The 12,308-nt window shown below is 41.3% G+C and overlaps 1 protein-coding gene across 4 annotated transcripts in view; it reads left to right on the forward strand.

Annotated features, from left to right (window-relative positions):
* LOC139607090 (DNA polymerase nu-like) overlaps positions 1-11,485 on the forward strand; it is a 58,178-nt gene extending 46,693 nt beyond the window's left edge. For all 4 annotated transcript variants that reach the window (XM_071459699.1, XM_071459700.1, XM_071459701.1 and 1 more), the window contains 6 exons: positions 3,999-4,130; positions 8,987-9,097; positions 9,339-9,417; positions 9,872-9,939; positions 10,167-10,228; positions 10,831-11,485. In XM_071459699.1, coding sequence (XP_071315800.1) covers positions 3,999-4,130; positions 8,987-9,097; positions 9,339-9,417; positions 9,872-9,939; positions 10,167-10,228; positions 10,831-10,923 — 545 coding nt within the window. In that variant the 3' untranslated portion in view covers positions 10,924-11,485. The remainder of the gene's footprint in view (positions 1-3,998; positions 4,131-8,986; positions 9,098-9,338; positions 9,418-9,871; positions 9,940-10,166; positions 10,229-10,830) is intronic.
* Positions 11,486-12,308: the final 823 nt, after the last annotated feature.

Consider the following 12,308-nt stretch of genomic DNA (forward strand, 5'->3'; position numbering starts at 1 on the left):
ATGAATGTATAATGGACCCTTGTGGCCTATTAAGAGACTTTTCTGTGCTACTTGTGACCTATTTATGGGTCACACATGTGCATGTTCTTGTGATCACGCACACATACTGTACATGCCCACATGACCAGAGTCAGAGACTGTTTGCTTGTGTATGTTTGTGTGTTAATGGGAACGTGATAGATCACTGGCAGTGGATTGAACATTTTACAAATAATAACTGAGTGTTGGTGTGTAAATGTCGTATAATATTGAGCAAAAACAAAAAAGCAATTCAGCTTACTCACGTTATATCACACTTTGAGAAGCTTTTGCTATGTAAGAGTATTTCATGCACAGTTTGCTGGCTCATGCAGCTTTTCTATCTGAGTCATCTGTGTTCTTGACTGTGTTCAACATGTCTGAGCCAAAGTGAAGGACAGGGAAAGGTGCCATGTGGCCAGATGGAGTGACAAATATACTGATAAACATATTGAAGGGCTGGGCAAAGAGGTCAAAAGTTATGAGAAGGGTTTAGATTTCCTTGAAACATAAACTGGGCCAGCAGACGCCGTAATTGTACACAGTAAAGTTCACGTTCTGTTCCAGCAGTTGAGTGGAGTTGAGATTTTACAGTTTTCCACCTGCACAGGTGCTGCTCTTCTGACTTTGGAGGTCAACGTAGTGAGAGAGTTTCTCGCTCGATTTACTTGGAGGAGGTTCAATTACTATCAAAGTGAATCAGCAGTAACCTGTTCATGTTCCATACAGCCTAATTCATCGGATGGATCAGACAAGAGATGGCCAATATTTGGAAACTTCAGAAAATAAAATAAATCTACCCTCATATGTTGTAGTGTCATAAAATATATAGTGTTTGTTGTTTATCTCGATACAAAACAGAAGACTGCCTTACGTAAACACTAATCTGGCTCCTGTGCTTCTCTTTCACTGTGACCTAGAATCAATATATCACCAAAACAGGACATTTACTGTTCTCCCTGAAGACGGCATCATGACAAATCCAGAAAATATGTTCGATTTAATTAACCAATCAGGAATTACCCTAAAGCGCATGGTTTACATCAGAATCTACATGTAGGGAACTGGGCCAGCGGCTATTTCTCACTAAGCGAGGAGCTAAACAAAATCTGATGTTCTCAAGCTGATGATGGAGTGTTTCTGTAGTGTTTCTACTTTGGCAGGAGTCACAGCTCAGCAGGAGAAAACAAACACAAGCACACAAACACAGCCACTCACACACACAGACGAACCACTCAGCTCTAGGAATCTCAGTAAGTCTCAACTATAATAACCAGTCAGGTGAATGTGTAAAAGCTTTTCATTTGAGACTGGGGGGGGGACGCATGCAGGGGCAATTCACAAAGCAAAAGGTCAGTGCTAAAAATGCAGAGGAAATATGGAGGGCACAAGGAGACAGAAAATAAAGCGACAGAGTGAGATACTGGGAATAGTGAGGCAGTTGTAGGAAATATAGGCTAAAGGCAAAAAAAAAGTAAGGGGGAGGTGGTGGAGGAGAGAGTAATGTAGGGGAAAGGGGAAGAGTAAAGAGCGGGTGGGGCTGAGAGAGAGAGAGAGAGAAAGGGAAATGAGAAGAGGAATTGAAGGACCTCCTGATCAGCATAGACAGACAGCTCTTCATGGAAGGATGCGTTGCCATGGATACCGAATACTAAAAGGAAGCTTTCTCTGCAAGACAATAATCAGGCCAGGGAGGAGGGGCTGAGCAGTGCCATGGACTCACGTACACACACACTTACGCACACACACACACACGTACGCTATACAAATAGGTCAACAAATAAGAAGGCCGAGCGATGATGTTGGGGGGAAAAAAGTGCAATGGAGGAGGTGAGAGATAGGTGTAGTGTGCAGTGTGGAAATAGGATGAGAGGATCAGATGGCTTTACATTTTGTCCGCTGAGGACTTAGTGACCTCTCAGAAAGTATTTGAAATAACAGTATCAGCAACCTTTTTGCCATAGTAGACGTTTTTTTGATTTGGAGTATACAGTAACTTAATTAGAGGGGAGGTGTTGCAGTAGTGCTAGAAGAAGAGATGAGAGAGGGCAAACTGCAGGGTCTGAAGAGACTGAGAGGGGTACAAGAGGAGCAGTGCAGGGAGCGTCAGTAACAGAGGTTAAAGGTCACTCCCTGAACTGACCTCATTCAGCAGGAATGTGGGGTTACACACGCGCACACACACACGCAGGAACATGCTTATCCAGAGTCGGTGCTTTCAAGCATCCACACAGCATCTACGTGCCAACTCCTGTCTCACCCGCTGCCTCTGATACATCCAGAAGACACATATCACACTCATTGGCCTCCAGGGCAACACACAAACATAAAAACATATCGCAAAGCTTGTAATTTTCAAAATAAAAGTATGAATTTTCATTGCTGTGCCCATTTTTATCAGGAAGAACACCTGAGCACAACTGTCTATGGTGATAATCTCAACAAAATCTGCTTTTTAAAGACTATGAATCAAAGCCAACCCGTTATCACCTCTGACTTACATTAGGTTGATATTTGGAGGAGAAAACTTTGTTTGACTGATTGATTAGCATTTTTTAGCTGCTTTTATAAATGTTTATAGATTGAATTTCCACAGTACACTTACTGCACAAAGCCCATGCGTGTCAGACAAGTAGAAATACTCTGTTTGGAATAATAATTTGTGTCTGATGTTTTTTCTCAAAAAAGTTAATTAAAAACCTCATTTAAAAAATTGACACCTACACTTTCTCCTTCAGCTACGAATATGCAAATATTTCTCATTTCAAAACTTTAACAACTGGACACAAGAAGCCTGCAACATTCAATTTGTGTAAGTTGGACCACAGTTGGCTTCCAAAGTAGTTGTGATGTCACAAAATCCATTTTGTATGTACACATCTTGAAACTCTGTGCGAAGCACAGAGAAACGTACTTTCTCTTTCAGTAGATGAGTGTGAAAACATTCCTCTAATGTCAAACTCTGCTCATATGATTCTGCACAATGAAGGTCAAACATCCAAGAGATGCAGTCTGTGTGTGTGTGTGTGTGTGTGTGTGTGTGTGTGTGTGTGTGTGTGTGTGTGTGTGTGTGTGTTTCTGTTGTGTAGTGATTTTGAATTTGCAGAAACTACTGCCCTCCCCTTGCCAACCCTCCTACTAGCTCTCAGGCTGTTTGGCATGACATTACTCATCAACAACCAAACATCAACACACACCCCTCAGAGCTCAAAACCATGAACACACACACACACACACACACACACACTCCTCACACACACAAATATACACAGTAGCTATGGCACCCATGAGCTCACCCTCTACACTCCTCTATCGATCCACTTCCTGGGAATGCACATACACACACACACAATGGCCTCGGTGTTCTTCACTTCATCTTCACTTTACACACACACGCACACACACACACACACACACACACACACACACACACACACACACACACACACACACAGCCCTTGCAGTTTTGCCCTGATCTTTGCCCACTCTGCTTTTATCTTGTCCTGTTCTATCTCTCACCCTTCACTTGGCTCTACTTTTTTTTCTTTATTTCTCTTACCCTCTGGTCCAGTCTGTCCTCTCTTCACTCTCCTCCCTAAAACTTTCTTCTCCTCCTCTGGCCTCTCCCCTCTCGTCTCACTAATCCTCAGTCAGTTGTGATGAAGGTAGTTTAGCTCCATGTAAATTTCTTCAGCTCAAGGTCTTTTGCATTGAGATCATTTTTGATGTAAATCAATACAGAACATTGATATTCGATAAATAGTTCAACATTTTGGGAAATGAGATTGATGCCACTCTAATATCTGTATAGTAAATTTGAAGCTACCACTAGCAGCTAGCTTAGCTCAGTTTAAAATTCCATATGTGATACATGATATGTCATTTCTTTAATCGGTACAAAAACTAGTGCTTCCATTGCAAGTAACGCAGCATTTTTTTATATGCGTTAGTTAATGAGTCATAAATTTTGTTCCCTGCAGGTCGTGAGCGTCTGTCAGGGATCTTGGGGGTGAGTGCTGAGCAGGCCAGCCAGTTCCAGGACAGCTTCCTCCAGACCTACAGAGAAGTCCAGGCCTTCATCCAGAAGACTGTTCAGTTGTGCCACAAACAAGGTCTGTGTATATATTTATATTCCTGTTGTGTCTCACATACGAATAATTAACTCAAGGTTATGGAATAGAAATGAGAGAAAAGATGTCACACGCTCAGTAGCAAAATATTTATCAGATTAGAAGTAAGGGACCGGGTCAAATTTAAGGGAAATTAGAGGTTAATGTGAAGAATTTCAAATAGATGAAGGTCAGCAAAATGTCCCCACAAACAAAAAAAATGTGTGTATGTGTGTGTCTTGGTTCGACCCTGCACTTTTGACATACACTAGGTCGTTTGAATTTCTTATGCGTGCACACATGCACCCACGCACACCAGGGATTTGTGTGTGTGTGTGTGTGTGTGTGTGTGTGTGTGTGTGTGTGGAAGAAGAGGATGTGCTTGCATTGGCAGGAATGAGACAAACTGCCGTGGGTCAATACTTCAGGGGGACAAGGTGGGAGGGCGGGGTGCTGTGGGAAGGGGCTGATGGTTCAGACGGGACACTATTTATATTCCGACTGAACTGCCAACACAGCACACCTGAGACTTGAACACGCTCACACAGAATAGTGTAAAGTCTGCACTTTAACCCTGATTGCACAGACAGATTCAATCAGAATGCACCGAAACACAACCTCCAGCCTACGACACTGAGGACTATGTTTGGGTTCAGACCTCAACCTCTGGCTTGTGATTGAAAGTTTATCTTATGTGTGCTGTATTGACATTCTCCTTGCTAATAAAAACACTGATGGGTTACAGTGTAAACCAATTACAACCTAATCAGATTAGTAGAAATCAGTGAGAAAGCTTCAGCTGCTCTGCTGCTGCATTGGAAAACTAGGTCTTCAGTCATTTTATCTTGTCTTGTGTTGTAGTAAACATCAAGAATTAGGTCAGGGCAGGAGATATGTTTTCTGTCTGCTTGGATGGCAGACACCTTTGTCACAAACACTGACCCACCGTCGCGCACAGACAGGTGCTCCATCACCCGCAGCAACCTATCACCGGTGACACACCCCGCTTCCTGCTCATCGCCTCCCTTTTTCCGGGTGTCAGCTTCCTAATCGAAGCAGCGTAATGGACTCACTCTTCCAAAATGCTGCGCACAGATCACAGTGGAAGCCTCCGCGTTCTCAGGGGCAGAGTGATGATGATGCGCCAAACAGTCGGCTTTAATTCAGCTCATCACCATGGTGATGCTCCCATCAGAGACGGTGCTGGGATTTATCTGCCCCGCTCGTCCCACACTCTCTGTCCCTCAGTCTGTCTGTCGCGCTTTTTCTCTTTGTTTCTTTTCTCTCTTCTTCTTTGCATCTTCCCGTCCGTCTCTCTGTCTTCCTTTCACTCTCCCTAAGTCATTGTTTTCATATCGCTTCTCCTTTTGTTGCTTCCTCTCTTATTCCACAGCAGAAATTCAACTGATCGATAAAATAATCTTCGCTGGCTGGGAGGAGATGTACGCTATCACACTTGTCACTGGCTTTTAAGCTGCTGTGACTCAGGGAACAGAAATTAATTTGTGCTGTGGCTCCTGGTCCACTCTGCACTCAGCATACAGTTGATAGGTGTCTGATACAGCGATATTTTGTTCAGATCCAGTGGATGCTGGCAGGCTGAGCAGAGATGAAGTGAGCGGTGCAGGCTCAGTTACTGTCATATTCGTTGGTAATGTATTGGAAAGGGAAATGTGAAGGTGAGGTCAGTATCACAATGTGGGTGTAGAAAGAAGAAAAAAAGAATAGGATGTAAGGGAGGAAGAAGTACAAAGATGTAACAACACAGAATGAAGGGTACAAAGATGAGGACAAAAACAGGAATTTATTTGATAGTTTTTATTATATAGTCTGCAGTAAATGACTTCTGAGCCATAGCTGCCATGGCCGAGCTTTTCTGAATGGTCCACACACTGTTTGACACTGGCTGTCTTTGATATTAAAATGAGATAAAGCCACCACTCTGGGTATCAGGCACATTTCATTAATGCTCTCAGGATGAATGCCATACATTAACTTGTAAAGACTCTCTGAGATAAAAAAAGATGAAGAAAGAAAAAAAAGAACACAACTGGGGAAAATCACAAAGATGAAAAACCGGCCAAGTCTTCTGAAGCCCACAACAGACACAGGGGAAACCTTGATCTGCACAGATATGTAAACACCCTGCTGTGCTAACACTCACACATAAACACATCCTGGCTCTGATGCACTGTCAAATTGTTCATGCACATATGAATTAAGATCTTTCAACCACAAACTGCAGAGAAAGACTTGTCATTCATTTTAAAAAAAAGGATTTGAGGTTTATTTGAGGTCATAGATTTTGGCACGTCACCACAAAAGGAAGCAATACTCAGCCAAGTGGAGCTTAAATGAAATAAACTTTTATTCTCTGAAAGGTTTCGTTACTAAAATTTGATATACTAAATATTTTGATCTTTCTTGCCAGTTTTAAATCAATATCAATATCAAATTGATATTTAGTGCAATAAACTTTGTTCTTACTGTTATGCATTACATTGGACTAAACTCAAAGGGCTTAAAACCCATGAAAATGTAGTTTTAGTAATTTTCTATATCATTAAATAGTCACTATTAACAAGGCATGTTTAAAAAAACAAAACAAATCTAAACTAAACTAATAAAGAACTAATCTGCTTCATCAGAACTGTGTGGTTTGATTAGATTCGAGTAACAGATTAACAGATTTGGATTTCAATATTTCCTAATCCTGTTTGGTGCATGGAGGCACATGACTAACTGTGGTAGAATATACTGTGGTCACATAAGACCACATAGTAAGAAGTGAGGAAATTGGTTTCAATGGCTGGTTTTGTTGGTTTTTAACTACATCTGGCACACAATAATTAATTAAAAAAAATAAAAAATAATGATCATTTCATCGCACTGGAAGTTAATAAATAATGATGCTGAATTGTTGCCCAATTCTAGTTTCAAGCGTTGCCACCCATCAAATGTGAAACCACTTTCTCCAAACCACTGACCATGAAAACTGTGTGAACTTGAAAAGCAGTGTCCAAACACCGGCCTATTGACGATGAAAAACACACACATTCCAGTGTGATTCACAGTCATACCTGTCCATAAATGGAAACATTTGTGTGATGTGTTTTCACTGACCTAAAGTACACTGCACATCCCTGTCATCGGGCCCCAGAACAAAGGTCACATTCTTCATGAAAAGGTCACACTCATGTGTCATGGGTCAATTCACAGTGAGTGGAAGGTTTTTGTGCTTGTTACTATCGGCATGTGCTCATTTCCTATGCATTTATGCTTGTGTACGTGATTGTGTGTGTGTGTGTTCTGGGAAGAGGGTCTTTCAGGTTTCATGCCCTGGTTGGCTTTCCCCATAGTAAGGGATACTAGAGGGATTTAGCTGTAAAGCCAGCTCCATTGTTGTCCAGCTGGTGGAATGTACTGGTCCCACTGTGTGTGTGTGTGTGTGTGTGTGTGTGTGTGTGTGTGTGTGTGTGTGTGTGTGTGTGTGTGTTGCATACCTGCATATGATAATGGGTGTGTTTATGTGCACATGATCTTATGTTGCCCTCCAGTATGTTTCTGTGACTGTACAGGGAATGTGTGTTTCTTCGCTTTTCTATGTGTATCGTGGTTGCCAAGGTTTGTGTGTGTGTGTGTGTGTGTGTGTGTGTGTGTGTGTGTGTGTGTGTGTGTGTGTGTGTGTGTGTGTGTGTTGCACATTTGTGTGTGGGTGGGTGGCTTGTGTCATTGTAAGCCTGCTGTTACCATAATCACCTATAATGCTGTATCAACAAATGACCTTTCATGAAACTGTTCCCTTCAAATCGCGCTCTGTAGCTGTGAGTTCTGCTCGACATGTAGTTAAGGATGACTCTGTTGACTGAACAGACTGAGGTGGTGAAGAAAAAGTAGAGTTTCCATCCAGGATTATTGGTCAAAATGTGATTAATGATGTTTACAGTTTTTGGACTTGGATCAGTCTTGACTTTGAACATCCTCCTTGTGGACACGTCCTTTTATACATCAACTAAATTCTTCAAAGATAACCTCCTCTGATTTTAAATTTGTTTACAGATCTTGAAGAGGTTGTGTACAAACCTTTTGTTCCAGAGGGAGGTGTTTGAAGTTTGATAAATTGTCTCAAGTGATCAGAATCGCAATCAGGTTTATCGCCAAGTAGGTTTTCATATACGAGGAATTTGCTTTGGTGTTTTGGTGCATAACAATAAACAGTAAGAAGAAAAAATATAAAGAAAGATGAAGCAATAGTCAGGCAGCTTATATATAAAGAGAAAACATTTACAATAAAAATGTGAAAAAACATGATAATGATTTAAAAATAAGTATGTTATGTCACTTGAGTCAGCATTAGTAGGGTCAACATGCACAAAACTTCTGTTGGTGTGGAGTGAGTTCACCTCATCTCTACATTAGCCGCTACTAGCATAACACACCCAAATCTGTGACCAAACTACTGGCAGTAGAGGTGCATTGTGGATAATGTAGGCATCAGGTTTTGACAAGAAAGAAGACAGCATTAAAAAAACACTGCTGCAGAAGACGAACGCTCTTGTATTGCAGTTACCAACGTTGTTTCCGTGTAACCTCTTAAAATTATGACTAATTTTTAATGTAGTAAAAATTTCCAGTTATTCAAAAAAAAAAATCAAAGATCAGAAAAATGATGTTATTTTTTGTTGTCTAAAGAAAAAGATTCTTTGTATGACATTAATTATGAGTTCAGCTAAATGTACTATCTACACAAGCAAATTCACAGTAATTTCCTTTATGTAACTCACAGAACTGAAGACAAGACCCATGCAAGACTATTATTAATTCAATTTGAAACATATTAGATGTTTGCTTTTGTCTAGGTTATGTCCTGTCCATCATGGGTCGTCGGCGGACACTCCCTAACATCAACTCTCCAGATTGGGGCATCCGCATGCAGGCTGAGAGGCAAGCTGTCAACTTTATGGTCCAAGGTAGGATGACTGACGGTGTTCAGTTGCACCAGCTTGTGTGCTGCTCTGTATAATCTCAGTCTTCTTCATTTACCAGTGATCATAGCTGTTAGATCAGAGCTCTTTGTGGAAGTCAATCACTGTTCATTTAATATCTTCACAGTTAAAACTTGTCAAAACCACTCACTTACGTCATCACTTTGTCTACCCCTTGGCAACGTGATTGTGGTCAAACGTGATTTTTTTAAATGTGTGTGTACAGGTTCTGCTGCTGATCTCTGTAAGATGGCCATGATCAGAATCTTCAACCCGATCTCCTCTAACACTTCGCTCTCTGCTAGGTACAGCGTGGTGCTACAGACTGAGCATGCTCATATTACAAGCCATCGCTCCTGTGTTATACCTAACACTATATCCTTCCTCCTCTCCTTTCATACATCTCCTGTAACAAAATACACACCGGCTCCTCACACCGTGCATCTTTCTCAATCTACACAGGAAACATGGCCAGGCCCTATATTTATAGACACACTGACTGAGTCTCTCACGTCGAAACACATAAGAAACCTTCACTGGTTTAGCAGCCAACTCCATTTTCAGAGTTGAGGCATGTTTAACATTCAGCTAGAGTAAACACCCTTTAAGCCAGAGACAAAATATACCAGAATTAGATGGGTATGTTAGAAGAGCAGAGGGGCAAAGAGTTTGTTGATGAAGATACCAGCTGTGTGTCACATTGTTATTGGTAGTTGTGGTGGTAGTGTAGTAGTATTCTGAGTGTGTTTTTACCTGCAGGCTGGTAGCGCAGCTCCACGATGAGCTCCTGTACGAAGTGGAGGACTCCCAGGTGGAACACTTTGCAGGTACATGAGCTGTGTTCAGGGTCATTATTAGAGATCAGTTATCAAATATGCCCGAAATATGTTTTAGACATTGAAGCCTGTTGTGGTTCGTTTATGTAACAGTTCTACATTTCACAGTGTGGTTGAACACTGCTGCATAAAAGAGCTTTATGTTATTCTGGCTGTGGTAACTGATATGATTGTTAATATTTGTGTGGCTACGTGTGTGCATATACTTTTGTGTGCAGGTTTGGTGAAGAGCACTATGGAGTCCCTGCAGCATATAGACCATCTGGGCATCCATCTGAAGGTGAGCGACTGGAACCTGACTGAATACAATCGTTCAGGTTTATAGTAGTGTTGATTGTCATGTTCAGAGATTTTACTACTACACACTCTATACATTTTGTTGCCATGGCACCCAAGCTAATGGAGATGTACACAGTAACAACCATACAGTATTAGCAGAAGAGAAAGAGCACAACGATGAAATAGGCACATGTCCTATCTGTAGTATTTGGCTTTACTTTTAAATGGTAGTTGATAGTTTTATTGTTTTTAAGACTCGGAAATCACCCTCCTGCTTTTTATGTAAAGCCAATAATTAGTCATTAAAGCACTGACCATTAAAAATACAGACAATAAGCTACAGGACACCAGTATTTTTAAGATTTTCAGGGACATTTGAAGATGAAGATTGTGCCTTTAAAAAATAAAAGCATATGTATTGAATTTGTATTGAAGTTACCGTCTTTTGAGGCTGGCCTTGTGTTAGGTGACAGTTAGATGAGTGATGAAAATCAGTGTAGGTCATAGTAAATGACATGTACACATGTATACCAACACCCTGACACCTACTGCTCTCCTCTGTATGTGTGTGTGTGTGTGTGCGTGTGTGTGTGTGTTTCCCAGGTCCCCCTGAAGGTGGCAGTCTACAGTGGCAAGTCCTGGGGGTCTATGTCTGAGCTTAACATCCCTCCAGTGTCTCCCTCTGCTTCTCCCTGAGTCCTTTGAGTCTGCCCACCACACCACTGTGTTCACTACTATACTTATTTTCACCAACATTTTCTTCCCTCTCTCTCACACTCTCTGTGTTCTCATCTTTCTCTGAGTTTATGTTTCACTTGTCCCTCTCATAGTCTGCCTCTCCGCCTCTCTCTTCACTTGTCCTGCATCCACATCGCTATGGAAACCAGGCAGCTGCAGCTCTTTCCAGCTCCCAGTTCGCGCTTTCACTCCATCCGTATCCTGGGGCAACGGCAGGAGCCACAGACTGGATTGCGCCAGTTCTCTTTTTTTTCTCCATCCTGAAAAAAAAAAAAAGATTTCTTGTCCTCCTCCTCTCCTCCTCTGTTTTCACACTATCTTGTTAAGACCAAGGTGAAGCTACACATTTGAGGGAGTGCTTGATATTTATTGGTTCATAAAATTGGTTGTTAGAATGATTTTTCAAAATTTGTAGTTGACGTACTGTAAAACAGTTTCACAAAAGACTTTCCGGTTTTTATTGTTTTTATGCTTTGTTTATGTTGAATAAACTTTAATTTATTCTGTGTTCTCACTTGAACCCAATGACCTCTCATCCTTTTTTCTTTTTTCTTTTTTCGTGCCTGTTTTTCTTTGTACTCCAGGCACTAATCCTTAATTAATTTCAGCTAATTACTATATTATATTTTTGTGCAGTTTTAGAGCTGATTATCTTATTAACAGAGGTGCAGAACAATTGGAGCAACATAATAACCTTGTGTTTCAACAAGTGAGTTTAAGTCATAGTTCCCTGACAATATTCATGTCAATCTAAATTGTAGTTGAATAATTTTAGAGAAATACCAGGGTAAAATAAAAGGGCAATGGAGAGCTAAAAAAAAAGTCAGTTGTATTTAGCAGATATTCGATGACTTTAATGGTATGAAGCCATGATATTTTCAGGGACTTTCATTAATAAACTCCACCTTTGTGTTGGTTGAATTCATCTGATTCAAAGCAGATGATCTAATTTTGCTCAGCTGTGAGCATCCAGCGCTTCGCTCTCTCCAGCTCATCTTTTATCCGCTTGCTTGGCTGTAGCCCCCTCTCCCCTCTTGCTCGTGCCTCAGTCACACACACACACACACACACATTCCACGAATGCTCGTACACAAGCATAAACACACAGTCCAGAAACACACGCGCTCCACTTTTTTTTTTTTCTTTTATCCACACAGCCACCATGAACGCACTCACACACAGTCACCAGCTTCCAGGCACACTGACCGAGTTTCCTTGTCTCTGGCAGCCACAGTGAGAATCTTTTTGCCCCTTTTATACTGTCCTCCAATTAAGGCCCTTTAAGCCTTCAAAATGGGTCTTGGCAGAACTATACGCCGTGTGACATTTTAAACAAAGCCTAA

The sequence above is a fragment of the Trachinotus anak genome, unplaced genomic scaffold, assembly GCF_046630095.1.
Source record: "Trachinotus anak isolate AG129_WGS33_773 ecotype Australia unplaced genomic scaffold, CSIRO_AGI_Tana_v1 ptg000023l, whole genome shotgun sequence".
Lineage (NCBI taxonomy): Eukaryota > Metazoa > Chordata > Actinopteri > Carangiformes > Carangidae > Trachinotus > Trachinotus anak.